This window comes from Astyanax mexicanus, chromosome 14 (genome assembly GCF_023375975.1).
Source record: "Astyanax mexicanus isolate ESR-SI-001 chromosome 14, AstMex3_surface, whole genome shotgun sequence".
In the NCBI taxonomy this organism is placed as follows: domain Eukaryota; kingdom Metazoa; phylum Chordata; class Actinopteri; order Characiformes; family Acestrorhamphidae; genus Astyanax; species Astyanax mexicanus.
In genome coordinates this window covers 46,701,242-46,716,381 of record NC_064421.1, presented here as the reverse complement: position 1 = coordinate 46,716,381, position 15,140 = coordinate 46,701,242, and the positions used below count along the sequence as shown (strand labels likewise).

Here is a 15,140-nt window from a genome sequence, read left to right as displayed (position 1 = left end):
TACAGGTCATCATTTATTTTTATGTGAGCATAATCCAATCTTTATTCATGCCAAATTAAACAAGGTTGTTTCTCGAAGAGTTCATAACAATGAGTATTTTTCTAACTTCATACTTCATACTACAACTATACTTCTAAAACGTTTAATTAAGTGTTTTCTGACCCATTCATATCTTACTAAATACTAAACTCAATTTAATTTAACCCCCTTTAAAGTTTGAAGATCTAGAAAAAATAGTTAAAAGCCTTTTTTTCAGTATGAAATGTCTTCTGCTTGTCTTAATTAGAATAATCAACGTTTAATATAAAAATGGTTCATCTCACATATTTGCAACAACCACTCCCTGCAAAAACCTTTGTGTGCTTTGCGCTGCACAAGGTGTACTTTTCCCGTGGTTACTATAGCAAAGACACATTGACACACCCTAAATAAAGCATAACGGTGCATGGTTGGAAGCTGTCCTATATATTGCTACCAGCAAAATTATACACATAAAAAAGTAAATCACACACAAACACATACCTGGTAATAGCATAGCCATTGATCTGCAGGAAGCGGAACAGTTCCTGAGCTTTCTCTCTGTCTCTTGCTTTCTCTTTGGCTGTGAGAGTATCATACGGCACCAACAGAGGATGTGTTCCTCCACCTTTACCAAGAGAAACATCACACAATACACAATTACTACATTATACAGCTCTGGAGAAAAAAATAAGAGACTCTGATTTATCTGATTTTGCTATTTATAGGTTTGTGTTTGAGTAAAATGAACATTGTTGTTTTATTCTATAAACTACAGACAACATTTCTCCCAAATTCCAAACAAAAATAGTTTCATTTAGAGCATTTATTTGCAGAAAATGAGAAATGGCTGAAATAACAAAAGAGATGCTGAGCTTTCAGACCTCAAATAATGCAAAGAACACAACAAGTTCATATTTATAAAGTTTTAATCAATATTTGGTGGAATAACCCTGGTTGGTGTTTAATCAAAGTTTTTTTTTCATGCATCTCTGCATCATGTTCTCCTCCTCCACCAGTCTTACACACTGCTTTTGGATAACTTTATGCTGCTTTACTCCTGGTGCAAAAATTCAAGCAGTTCAGCTTGATTTAATGTCTTGTGATCATCCATCTTCTTCTTCCTATTTCTATATATTTCTTATAAATACAATTAAATACAATAAGTATAAATACAGTTAAATAAATGCAACAGTGCTTCTTTCTCTAACTTGTTGATTTCTGTGGTTTAAAACGGAATATTTCGTGATCCTCTGATTTCTCCTGTGTTTGTGTGGGTGATGATTTGCATGCATTTGTTCACCTTTTGCTCCAAGGTCACTCTTCTTCTTCTTGGCCCAAATGTTGTGGTAGTTTTCTGCCAGCACCTCCACCATGGCCTTTATTAGATTACACACACAAAAAAACAATCTGACTCGATACAGATTAAATAAATCAGTGTAATATTAATAAGACATCATCCCCTAAATAGTGATAACTGTCATCATACGGCCAGTGGGTGCTCTCCATGGTGCTGCAGGATCCAGCAGATATTTAGAGTGGAATTCTCTACATTACTGGCAATATTAACTAAATTGTAGTTAATAAAGTCATGGTATTTTTGCAATATCGATACTCTTGGCAATATAACAAAACACTGAATTAAAGAATATATATATATATATATATATATATATATATATATATATATATATATATATATATACTTAAAAATGTACTACTGCAACGAAATGAAAATTTAATTTTATTACTGCATTCGATATGATATGGCACACCCCTATAACTGAGATATAAAAACATATGTCATGATACTAATAAAACTAATAATAACGCACTCCGAATATCTCCATACATCCAGAATTAAAGTAAAATAAATTATACTGGACAGATATAATCTGTCTCTAGTAGATATATAATGGGAAATAATAATGATAACAGTGTGAATTTTGTTCTTTTGCTAAAAACAGTAAAAAAGTAGTACCCTGATGTGATAATTAGGGGTGGGTGATATGGCACCATATTTCAGGGTATGATATACTATTTCAACATATTCAAAAATGTTGACGATGTTATTGTGTACGAAACGTTTTGGCACATCTCTAGTATGTGGCACATTTTATATGTATCTGCTTAATCTGTTCAATGCTTTAATAAATGTGCAGAAGATAAGTAGATAGGTGTGTTTTCTATAAAGCATGCTTTCTTTTTAGTAAGAAGACCCAGATCATACCTGCAGTTCTCGAGACAGGAGGACGTTACTCATGTCTATTGGGCTTGGGTTGAAGCCACTACCCTGTGAACACACAATAAAAAAATACTACAATAGATATCATTCATAAAACATACATGACATACAGGCATCATGTGCACTCTTCTGTGCAAAATGTATATATACAAGTACTTTTTTGAGCAAAATAACATTTGCAAGCTGAAAAAATACATTTAAATTAATAATTTATTTCAATTCAACATTTTTGAAAACAGTAGCTACAGTAACTAGTAGTGTATATGCTTATCTATGTTTATGGTCATGTTTTATAGATTTGTACTAACCAAAACACATATAAACATTTAAACTGTAACAATTAATAATATAAAAACAAATTCTTAAATATAATCTTAAAAAAAAAAAAAAAAAAAAAAAAAAAAAACGTATTACATTTTTTGGATGTTTTTCAATTTTTGCCATAATTTGAATGTGAGAACTGTTTTTTTACATTGAGTTTAGAAATGCTCCAAAATTGCTTGAAATAAAATACTTCCACTGAAAGAAGGTTTTGCCATTTTTTTATTTTTGCATTTTGTGTGAAAGTGATGTATTAAATACTACATGTCTTGGAAACAAAACAAATACAGTAGAATAATGTCACGTCTTAGCCCTGTCTCATGTCTCTGTGTGTCTTCCCCACGTGACCTGTGCCTCTCTGTGTCTCCTGTCAGTAGATTTCCACCATGTGTTTCTCATTTGTAGCTCCGCCCCTTCCCCAGGTGTTTCCAATTCTAGTGTGTTTTATGTTACTATAAATAGCCCTCCTCTGCCACCTTGTCCTCCGTCGGTCTTTGCACCTTCCCCTGTCGTTTTGTCTCTCAGCGTTTCTCTGTGTTTTCATATCCCGTTTCCTAGTTCAGTGTTTATCTCGTTTTACTTCTAGCTCCTTGTTTATTTCGCTTCTTTTCTCCCTTGCCCAGTTTAGTTAACCCTGTCTTGTTTTAGTTCCTTGTTTGTTAGTATTTGGTTTATTTTATTATTTGGTTCTCCTTGTTCTGTTTAGTTATTTTAGTCTTGTTTCAGTTACTCGTTTGTTTCTTTCGTCTCCCTGTTTTGTTATCGTTAACCCCTTATTTGTTTTGGTTATTGGTTATTTGTGTATCTTTGTTTCATGTTACTTGTTCCTTGTTTTCTTGTTATTTATTTATTAAATTATTATTTATTTTCACCCTACCCGCACTTGTGTCCGCCTCCTCGTCTCCCTGCCTGGGTCTCCGTGACAAATAATGTTTTGTTTTTACAAGTAATTGAGATATTAGATATATTTGCCTAAGAAAAATGACATGTGCTTTATTCAGGATATGAAGATATAAGGGATGTTTCATTTACAACAGATCATTTCTGGAGATATCCCAATATTGTAATTATATAGTAATATAGACTCATAATGCTGAGCATAATAATGAACTAGCCGGTGCTGATACAATCTTTGTATTCCTATAAATAATCCAGCCTGCTGATGTGCTGTTAATTAATACTGAAATGTGTGGATGCTTCTTCTGTATTTCATCTTTATTTAATGCTAAAGTAACAGCCTTTGTTTTTGTGTTTTTATCTTTATATATTGTAAGATTCTGGATCCTTAATTTTTTAAAACGACAATTTTACAGTATTTTTTAACGTGTAAATGTTTACCTGAGAGACCTGAGAGATTTTGCGTAGCTTCTCGTTCTCCCGCTGCTGAAACATGGTCTCCCCCTCTTTGGTTCTGTCGATGTTCCAGCCCATAGCCAGCATGCTCTTTAAAGACTCCTTTACTGGAAAGCGGTACACTTCCTTTTCCTGTTGACCGGAAACCCACAGACACAGATAATATTTCTCATCTTATCAATAACTTTACTATTACTGCAGTTATTTACCTGTCAGATCTCTAATTCCTGTCTTCACTGCTCAAAACTGAGACATAAGTTCTAAAGGCTAAAGCTGTTGTTTCCATGTGGGTCAGCCAGACGTCCTGTAGCAGTTTTCTCCAGTTTCCAAGAGTCTTTTTAAGGTGTTTCTGTGTCTTTTTCTAGTTATTATGATGAGAAAAGTGTGAATGTGCTGTGTGTACGTGTGTAAATGCTGCAGTACAAAGTTCTTTACTAAAGATAAAAGCTTTCTAAATTTACTTTTTTTTTTAATCCAATTTAAAGCTCCCATTTATACAGACTAGCTGTATGCTGGTAAAAATGGTTTGTTTCTTAAAAAAATATATATATATTTTTTTTTTCCCCCTTAAAAGCACTGAAAGTTTATGGCTAACTTTAATACCCTTTTAGTTCACTGGATTTTATACCATTTCAGGTAATTTACTAGGCCTGAAAGGTTTACCGTATTAACTTTAAATCTTTAAAACGTATAAATTTCCCCAAAAATCGAGACACGTATGAATTGTATCAGTCAGGTATTAAGGAGCAGTAAAGACACTCCACTGAAGTACAGAGTTATACAGGAGTTTCAGTTTAGTTCTCCAGCACCGAGACTGGAGCAGCATTAGCATTAGCCGCTTACCACGCTAAGCGTTAGCTCCTTCACCAATCAGAACTGAGTATATTGGGCTGTAGTCTGCGCAGCTACTGTATTAAAACAAGCTACATGGGACAAACCGCTAGCTAATATCACCCTGGCTTACTGGAACACTCAGCGATATCACAAATGGTTAGCGGCTAATGCTAATGCTGTTCCAGCAGTGCAAGCCAGTTAGTGTAAATGGCAAAAATAATTGTTATATATACACTGTACCTTCTCTGTGAGTGACTTGTAAGATCTCAGCATGTGGTGAGTCTTTGCTTTCTCGTCAATGCCATCTCCGTACTTCCATCCCAGAATAACCTGCAATTTCAGAAAAAGAACATCATAGTAAAAGTTAAACATGGTGGTGGTAGTCTGATTGTTTGTTGTAGCTGCTTTGCTGCTTCAGGGCAAAAAAAAATATGCGTAAAATTTACTTTAAAGTTTCGCAACTTTCTGCATTTGCTTTTTTAAGTAAATTTAATTTCAGATAAACTCAGTTTCAAGACTTAAATAGAGTTACACAGAGTAAATAAGTGAACTGAACTTCAGTCAATCCTTTCTTTTAGTAAACTTTACTTCATTTATTTTACTGAATCAATCCTTTCTTTTAGTAACTTTTACTTTATTTATTTTACTGAATCAATCCTTTCTTTTAGTAAACTTTACTTCATTTATTTTACTGAATCAATCCTTTCTTTTAGTAAACTTTACTTCATTTATTTTACTGAATCAATCCTTTCTTTTAGTAACTTTTACTTTATTTATTTTACTGAATCAATCCTTTCTTTTAGTAACTTTTACTTCATTTATTTTACTGAATCAATCCTTTCTTTTAGTAAACTTTACTTCATTTATTTTTACTGAATCAATCCTTTCTTTTAGTAAACTTTACTTCATTTATTTTTACTGAATCAATCCTTTCTTTTAGTAAACTTTACTTCATTTATTTTTACTGAATCAATCCTTTCTTTTAGTAAACTTTACTTCATTTATTTTACTGAATCAATCCTTTCTTTTAGTAAACTTTACTTCATTTATTTTTACTAAATCAATCCTTTCTTTTAGTAAACTTTACTTCATTTATTTTTACTAAATCAATCCTTTCTTTTAGTAAACTTTACTTCATTTATTTTTACTGAATCAATCCTTTCTTTTAGTAAACTTTACTTCATTTATTTTTACTGAATCAATCCTTTCTTTTAGTAAACTTTACTTCATTTATTTTTACTGAATCAATCCTTTCTTTTATTAAACTTTACTTCATTTATTTTTACTGAATCAATCCTTTCTTTTAGTAACTTTTACTTCATTTATTTTACTGAATCAATCCTTTCTTTTATTAAACTTTACTTCATTTATTTTTACTGAATCAATCCTTTCTTTTAGTAAACTTTACTTCATTTATTTTTACTGAATCAATCCTTTCTTTTAGTAAACTTTACTTCATTTATTTTTACTGAATCAATCCTTTCTTTTATTAAACTTTACTTCATTTATTTTACTGAATCAATCCTTTCTTTTAGTAAACTTTACTTCATTTATTTTTACTAAATCAATCCTTTCTTTTAGTAAACTTTACTTCATTTATTTTTACTGAATCAATCCTTTCTTTTATTAAACTTTACTTCATTTATTTTTACTGAATCAATCCTTTCTTTTAGTAACTTTACTTCATTTATTTTTCCTGAATTAATCCTTTCTTTTAGTAAACTTTACTTCATTTATTTTTCCTGAATCAATCCTTTCTTTTAGTAACTTTACTTCATTTATTTTTACTGAATCAATCCTTTCTTTTATTAAACTTTACTTCATTTATTTTACTGAATCAATCCTTTCTTTTAGTAAACTTTACTTCATTTATTTTTACTAAATCAATCCTTTCTTTTAGTAAACTTTACTTCATTTATTTTTACTGAATCAATCCTTTCTTTTATTAAACTTTACTTCATTTATTTTTACTGAATCAATCCTTTCTTTTAGTAAACTTTACTTCATTTATTTTTCCTGAATCAATCCTTTCTTTTAGTAACTTTACTTCATTTATTTTTACTGAATCAATCCTTTCTTTTAGTAACTTTACTTCATTTATTTTTCCTGAATCAATCCTTTCTTTTAGTAACTTTACTTCATTTATTTTTACTGAATCAATCCTTTCTTTTAGTAACTTTACTTCATTTATTTTTACTGAATCAATCCTTTCTTTTAGTAACTTTACTTCATTTATTTTTACTGAATCAATCCTTTCTTTTAGTAAACTTTACTTCATTCATTTTTACTGAATCAATCCTTTATTTTAGTAAACTTTAATTCATTTCTGCATACTATATTACCTAATTACAATTACTTAATTTATACAATATTACTCAAATAATATATGATACATAGTATATTATAATTCCTGAAATTTAAATATGTTTAGTTTAAACACACATGCAAATATTTACATAATCTCAATTATTTATTTTTTAAACAGACCAAGTCTCACTGTCTCAACACATGGACGGCATTTAATACTTTATTTTTTGTATACTAAAACTAACTGAACATACTTAAATTTCAGGAATTTTAATAGCGCTGTGATGCGCTATTATACTCGGCAAAGTTAAAAAAAAAAGGTGGTAGTGGGGCATCACTAGTGATGGGGGGAGTTCTAATGAGTATGTTGAGTAATTGACTTTGTAAATTGGGGAGAAAATGGAATAAATTATGTGAAATTAATGTAAAAAATGTGAGTATGGTTGAAAAAAAAGGGGAAAAACTAAAGAAATCTTTTGAGGAAAGTACTTTTTCACAGCACTGTATATATAATGCACCTGTATAGTGCACACTGTACTGCTTTAACAGTGTGAAAACAATGAAATCTTACTCTAAAACACACTAGACAGAGAATAATCGACCGTTATACAGCTTCATATTACTACAGCAGGCACTACAGCAAGAACTACAGCAGGCACTTCATCATTAGGCCACCAGCAGCCCATTGCAAATCCAGTGTAAACCGCTAAAGCTTTTAAAAACACAGCAAAACCCAATATATCACAGCCCTCAACAGGCCTGTCACTGAACCGTCATTAATGACAGAAAATAAAGACGCTGGTGAATTTCACGGCTCATTTGCCAGCAATCGAGGCCCGGTGGTAATATTGGTGGAGTGCAGTAATCCTACCTTCTCAGCGGACCATTTGTCATGGGAGTGCTCCGAGTACTTGTTAGCGATGTACTCCAGCTTCTCAGGGAGGGAAATGCTGTAAAAGAAACGAAAAGAAAAATGTCTGAGCAAATGTTTCACTATAAAACACTAATGAATGATGACACAATCTGGGGCACAGAAGAACTTTGATCTCTGTGTCAAAACACAAAAAACGTGTGTTTTACTTCGCACCAATCACCATCCAAAAAAATACTGTAACAAAAAGTGTAGAAATGAGAGATTTGATCTCAAAGTAGGATGACACAGACATTTTAACACTTCAGAGCCCATAAAAAAATCTACTTTAACCCTTGTGTGGTGTTCATATTTTTTGTTACTCGTTTACTTTGTTACTTGTATTTAATTCTGCAAAATTAAGCAATTTTACATTAAAATGCTTTACACATGCTCGCTTCACCTAAATTGCAAGCAATATAAACAGCTTACATGGTTAATATTTGCCCTTTACCTTTCTTATGTTACATTTCTTTTAAAAAGTGCTACTCTTTTTGTATTAGTTTTTTTTATAAAATGTAAAAGAAAATGAATTAAACTCAAGATATGAGTAGAAAATTTGTTTAGTTTCAAATTTACAAATGAAGCAATGTTTATTAGCCCTTGGCCAAACAGACTGTATGTAATATAAATGTGTGTGGGGGGGGGGGGGGGGGGGGGGCGTACAGTATGTACAGTGTGTTTATCAAAAATGTGTTTTGATATATGGTTTTCACAAAAAAATGAGCCAATGCCAATGAGTTTGAGTTAGATGTAAATTTAAAACGGGTCCCACAGACCCGAACACCACACAAGGGTTAATGGATCGTTATCTGTTTTGGGTCTTTCCAATCTAATAAAACATATATTTAACAATTAAAAACATGTACTGGAACAAACTCAGGCAGCTTTAAAGTTTCTAAGCCGAAGATGGTTACATTTTTCTCAGTCCTGTTACCAAAACTCAAGTGGCATTTAAAAAGCATGTTAATAATAAAAAATAAATAAATAAAATAATAATGATAATTATAATAATAATAATAATAATAATAATAATAATAAACTTTATTTATATAGCACCTTTCATACATTAAAATGCAGATCATCAAAGTGCTGTACATAGAAAAAGGCAATCAAAACACTAATAAAAAAAACGGAAAATGGAAAAGGAAAAAAAACAGTAAAATTAAAAATAAAAAGAACATTCAGATAAGAATGTTATATAAAATAAAAATGATAAAACTGTAAAAGGACAAAAATAAAAATAATAAAATAAAAGTGACAAAAGATTGTGACTGTGAAATAAAACCACCAATAAAACATAAAACAAATGGATTAACTATTAAAAAAAGTTTAAAGAAATATGTCTTAAGCTGCTTTTTGAAACTATTTACTGATGATGCTCGTCTGATCTCAAGTGGTAAATTGTTCTATTAAAAAAAAAGCAAGTCCACTGATTGCTTTGATTTTATCTCAAGAAATTAATTTATTTTAAAGAAATGATTGATTGCATGTTCAAATAATTGATATTCATGACAAAAAATCATTATATATGCATGCACATTGCATTTTTCTAAAATATGCAAATCTATTTTTATCTTTTCAAGAAGACCCAAACCTGAAATTGATTAAAAAAAATTTATTATCATGCAATTTATTAAACAAATGGATAAATGATGAATCAAACATAACTGGATAAAAGTGGTTTAAATGAACTAAAAATCACTTTAATAGATCAATAAACCAGGGGTCTCTACTCACTAAATTCTCTCTATACTAGTTTATAGGATTTTAATACTACAGACGTTTTGGGAAATTGGTCCTTATCAGATAAATTCATAATAAAAACATACACACACTCTTTTCCTCTCTCTCTCTCTCTCTCTCTTACTTGGAGGTGCTGATGGGTCTGGGGTCGAAGTTGCCCTGGGCGTCCACTGAGACGGGTTTCTCCAGTGTGGTGCTGAGAGATGAGTCCACGTAGTCCGGGGGTAAAGCTCCAGCTATAGCACTCAGACACGGCATGGCCATCTTAAACAGCTCCTGCTCATACTTCTGCACACACACACACACGCACAGTGATGAAACCAGAACATTTTAAATAGATATATTACAAAAGAAAAGAAAAAAAAAAAAAAAATATATATATATATATTTTTTTTTTTTATATATATATTTTTTTTGTAATAACAGTTTATAATAGACTGCATTTACATACAGTATCTCACAAAAATTAGTACAACACTCACATTTCTGTAAATATATTTTATTTTATTGTATTTTAACACTGAAGAGATGACACTATCCTCAAACAGAAGGTAGAGAAGCAAAATATCTCTAAGGCTATGTTCACATTACCAAGCTGAAGCTGAGTCCCTTTCCTATGTGGTCTTAAATCGGATACGTATCCGATCCACGGACATGCGACACGAATGTGAACGGTCAAATTATGTGGAATTCATGCGACTTTTTGCTTTTACGCATTAGCATTAGCGATACCTGCTTCTCTCTCGTACCCACACTGCATCTCTTGGTGCAGCTGTGCAGCTATAGCTGCAAAAAAAAAAAAAAACAGCAAAAGCAAACCACCTGGCCTTTTTTCACCTCCTGGACCTGAGCATGAACTTCAGAGCAGCTGTTTCCTGTTTCTCCACTCCAGCAAAAGATGCTCCACATATGAGCTGCTAACTCATCCATTTCTCTTTATAAAGCTACGAGTCTCTGTGACTTATAGGATATAAGACGTGCTTCAGGAAACAGAAAGGAAATAGGCGAGCTTCACCTTTTGCGAGAGTGAATCAAATATTCCCCAGAAGATCTTCTTGGTGAGAAGCAGCTCCTCTTCAGAGGCCATCCCATAACTGCCCCACCCAGAGGGCAGACAGTAATACTTCCAGTTCTGCTCGTAGTGGTTGGTCAAAAGCTGTGGAGAAACAAGAGTCTTTTATTTTGTAGATCCGCCAGTATGATTCATAACAATTCAAAATAAGAGCCTTACAGGGTGTCTGTAAGAAACTGAAAAAAACTGTTGCTCGAACAGTATAGTCACATGTATGGAGGACAAGAAAAATGACAGGAGCATAAATAAATAAATGCACATTTAAATAAATAAATAAATAAATAAATAAGTACATTTTATTTTACAAATTATATAAGGAATCTATTTCCATATTCCTATGCATGAACCTTTATTTCAGGCTGTTTCTGCATTATTTATTTATTTATTTATGTATTTATTTCAACATTCATTTAGTTATAAATGATTTAATTAAATCATATATTTATTCATTTATATATTTCAACATTTATTTATTTACTAAGTCATTCATTTCAACATTTATATATTTATTTATTTTTTTATTTTTTAAACTACTATGTAGAAAACTACTTTTTCTACATTTTCTTACTTGTTTAATCACAAATTCATTTATTTCCACAATTATTCATTTATTTCAACCTTTTTTTATTTACTTATATATTTATTTCAACATTTCCTAATTTCTTCATTTATTTATTTTAACATTTCTACATTTATTTATTTAATTTTCACATTTTTGTATGCATTTATTTATTTATTTACACATTTCTACATTTATTTATTTATTTATTTATGTATGTATGTATGTCTGCAATTGTATGTTAATTAGGTAGGCGGTCCTATCCTTGCTCTAGAGCAGGATTGGTCAACTGGTGAATCAGACAGAATCAACTGGTTTCTAAGGTTAGGTGCCTGTGTCAAAACACAGCGCTGGGAGGGCTCCCCCCACAAATAATTAAATACAACATAACAAAATGTGGACATAAATAAATAAATTTAGACATGTTGAAATAAATAAATTAATAAAAAAAAAAAGAAATGTTGAAATAAATAAATTAATAAAAAAAAGAAATGTTGAAATAAATAAATGAATAAAAAAAAATGTTAAAAAATAAATAAATGAATAAAAATAAAATGTTGAAATAAATAAATGAATAAAAAAGAAATGTTGAAATAAATAAATGAATAAAAAAAATGTTAAAAAATAAATAAATGAATAAAAATAAAATGTTGAAATAAATAAATGAATAAAAATAAAATGTTGAAATAAATAAATGAATAAATAAATACAAGCAGAAATCTATAAATAAAGAGATGTTTAAATACGCCAATCAATAAATAAATGAATTAATTAATTAATTATTAATTAATTCATGTATTTGTCTGTGCAGTTATTTATGCGTGTATTTATTTTTTTTATTCATTTATATGTGCATTTATTTATACTAGTCATTTTTCATCCTCCATACACATGGCAAGATGCTGGAAAACAGGGAAATATTATGATAGATTACCTTGAGAGGCATCTTGCAGTACTCAGACAGCAGAGGCACGTCGAACACCAGGCGACGCAGCAGCTGCTGAAGCATGGAGGGTCTTAAATACCTGTACAAACAAAACACATGACTTACTGATCTACTGACTCTCTTCTGATTCTCTATTTAACACACAGCTTCCTCCAAGAAAACAACAAAAACAAAACACTAAATATTAAATGTCTCACTTGCAGACGGCGAGCAGGCACTCCTCGATGGCGTCTCTTTGGGCCTTGGTGAGGGAGGAGCCCTTGGACAGGCGGTAGATGGTGTGAAGTGTTGAGTCGATGAGAGCGGCGTGGTGCTCGGTACCGGAGAAGTGAGGAGCGCAGCGGGTCAGCAGCGGCAGCATGGCCGAACCGATGTACCGGTTCATAGCCAGAGCCGTCTCTGTGGTCCTCAGAGCGTCCTAAACAGAGATTAAATACAAATTAAAAATAAAATAAAAGCAAAAGTTAGACAGATGCACCATCCATGAGCCCTGTTGAAGCCCTATTCCTATTCTATGTGCACATAAAATAACTTAATAAAATACATTTTATTACTAAGCATAGTGTCTTGTACATTGACCTAATTGCAAAAGTAAGATATGCATTTAAAAACATTTATAAAAAAATACTTGTATTAAAAAATAGCATTTGTTTCCTGTCCCCCACTCTCTAAAACTATAAACTGTAACATAAAAATATATTTATTAAAATCATTCAGAGATTATATACTTTTTTGCATTGCTTTAAAAATATTTAGTTAGACTTGATAATAAAACACAGTGGATCAACACCAGCAGATGACAGACATGTCTCTCCATATACATCATCACTGATCATCAGTAAATTTTACTTTATTTCATTTAAAGTAAATTAAGGGAGCAGAGTCTGGAGGAAGAGTGGAGAGACACACAGTCCAAACTGCTCGAGGTCTAGTGTGAAGTTTCCACCAATCAGTGATGGTTTGGAGAGTCATGTCTGTCATCTGCTGGTGTTGATCCACTGTGTTTAATTATCAAGTCTAAACTCAGTGCAGTTTTGTTTTCCCACAAAATCTTACAGCACATCATATCTTACAGCTTCCCTCTGCTACTGACAACTTTTACGGGGATGAGGATTTCATTTTCCAGCAGGACTTGGCACACTGCCCACATTGCATACCAAAAGTACCAATGCTGCAGAAGTAGAGCGCCCCCTTTAGGCATATTATCATATATATCTCAGTAAGATATGGTTATATGTGTAGAAAGCTCACCGTGTCCATAGAGGCAGCAGCCCGCAGGTCAGGCAGGAAGCCCACCTCCAGCAGATGCAGCAGGAAGCTCTGGTCCTCTATCCCATAAACCCTGTCCAGAAACAGCACCATGGGGGCCTTGTGGTCGGGGCAGAAACATGCAGACATGTCCGGCTCGGTCACGCTACCATCTAAAATGAAAAACAGAGAGAAAGAGAGAGAGAAAGAGGGAGAGAGATGCATTACAGATCCATACAGCATACACTCTCTTTGATGTGGAGATCTGCGCAAGTGCAGTAGTAGCCATATCAATCTGAAAAATCATGTTTTCGTAAATTATACATTGAAAAACATGATGTGCAAAATTTACTTTAAAAAAGTTTCGCAACTTTCTGCCTTTTTTTTTCTAAATTTAATTTCGTGTAAATTTATGTAACTTCAACTCGGTTTCAAGACTTAAATAAATTGATGATAATAAATTTGGTCAAAGTTTGGGTCTTCTTTATAAGATAAAAATAGCTTTGCATATTTTAGGAAAATATAATGTGGATGCATAATTGCATGGACACAGAAATGACAATGTCCAATGTTCTTATCACACTTCGGACCTGTTAATGGCTTGAATTTCATAGACCAGTAGTTTTCAACCTGTGGGCTGCAAACCAAAATCATTTTTTATTCCCTGTTATAGACTATTTGTGTATTGATGCTGACCATGTGCATCCCTTCATGTCCACATTTACATGATGCATCTTGATGCAAAACAAAAATTCTCTCTGTTTTTTTTTATTTTTTTTCCCATTTTTCTTCCCAATTTACACGGCCAATTACCCAACCCATTAATTAGGACGCCCCCATCACTAGTAATGCCCCAACACACCAGGAGGGTGAAGACTAACACATGCTTCCTCCGATACATGTGAAGTCAGACTCCGCTTCTTTTTGAACTGCTGCTGATGCTGTGGCATTGCCGAGTAGCATCACAGCGCTAACGCTCGGAGGAAAGCACAGCGACTCGATTCTGATACATCAGCTCACAGGCGGCCTGTGCTGCAGACATCACCCTAGGAGTGATGTGGAGAGAGAGCGCCATCTACCCACCCGGAGGGAGCAGGGCCAATTTTGCTCCCTCTGAGCGCCGGCAGCTTGATGGCAAAGGTTCGAACTGGCGACCTCCCGCTCATAGTGGCAGCGCTTTGGACCACTGGACCACTCGGCGCCACTTTCCAGACATTAAATCTGAATCCAATGTGGTGGATTGGAAAATTAAACAATTTGCAGGAATTGTTAAATTCACAGGAACTATGATGCAAGATGCAAAACCAGCCTCTATACCTTTATTGGCGACGGGCATTTTCAGTGGAATGCTGATGATGCCAACCAGGTCTTCAGTGGGCACCAAAGAACGCAGGATCGCACGGATCCTCAGAGCCTCGCCTTTACCCTTATTGATCAGCTGTAGAGTGAAGGAAAGCAGAAGGTCACGTCTGCAGTCTAATATACTGAAGACAGCATGCAAATGGTTTGAAATGCAATCCTTTAAACACAAAAACATAAAAAGTGCAGCTGAGCTGATTGCATTTTAAGGAGGTTTGTGTG

At 32.8% G+C, this 15,140-nt stretch overlaps 2 protein-coding genes across 9 annotated transcripts in view; one reads left to right on the top strand and one right to left on the bottom strand.

Annotated features, from left to right (window-relative positions):
* The window catches only part of LOC103030706 (ryanodine receptor 3-like), a 198,345-nt gene that overhangs the window by 54,104 nt on the left and 129,101 nt on the right, over positions 1-15,140 (bottom strand). For all 6 annotated transcript variants that reach the window (XM_049463517.1, XM_049463519.1, XM_049463518.1 and 3 more), the window contains exons 46-57: positions 14,877-14,997; positions 13,563-13,732; positions 12,509-12,729; positions 12,300-12,390; positions 10,750-10,890; positions 9,859-10,022; positions 7,950-8,028; positions 5,012-5,101; positions 3,923-4,069; positions 2,249-2,311; positions 1,322-1,397; positions 523-646 (exon numbers count right to left, since the gene is read on the bottom strand). In XM_049463517.1, the coding sequence (XP_049319474.1) occupies positions 523-646; positions 1,322-1,397; positions 2,249-2,311; positions 3,923-4,069; positions 5,012-5,101; positions 7,950-8,028; positions 9,859-10,022; positions 10,750-10,890; positions 12,300-12,390; positions 12,509-12,729; positions 13,563-13,732; positions 14,877-14,997 (1,487 nt within the window). The remainder of the gene's footprint in view (positions 1-522; positions 647-1,321; positions 1,398-2,248; positions 2,312-3,922; positions 4,070-5,011; positions 5,102-7,949; positions 8,029-9,858; positions 10,023-10,749; positions 10,891-12,299; positions 12,391-12,508; positions 12,730-13,562; positions 13,733-14,876; positions 14,998-15,140) is intronic.
* Positions 1-15,140, top strand: part of LOC103026471 (ER membrane protein complex subunit 7) — a 246,781-nt gene that overhangs the window by 140,255 nt on the left and 91,386 nt on the right. The window lies entirely within an intron of this gene.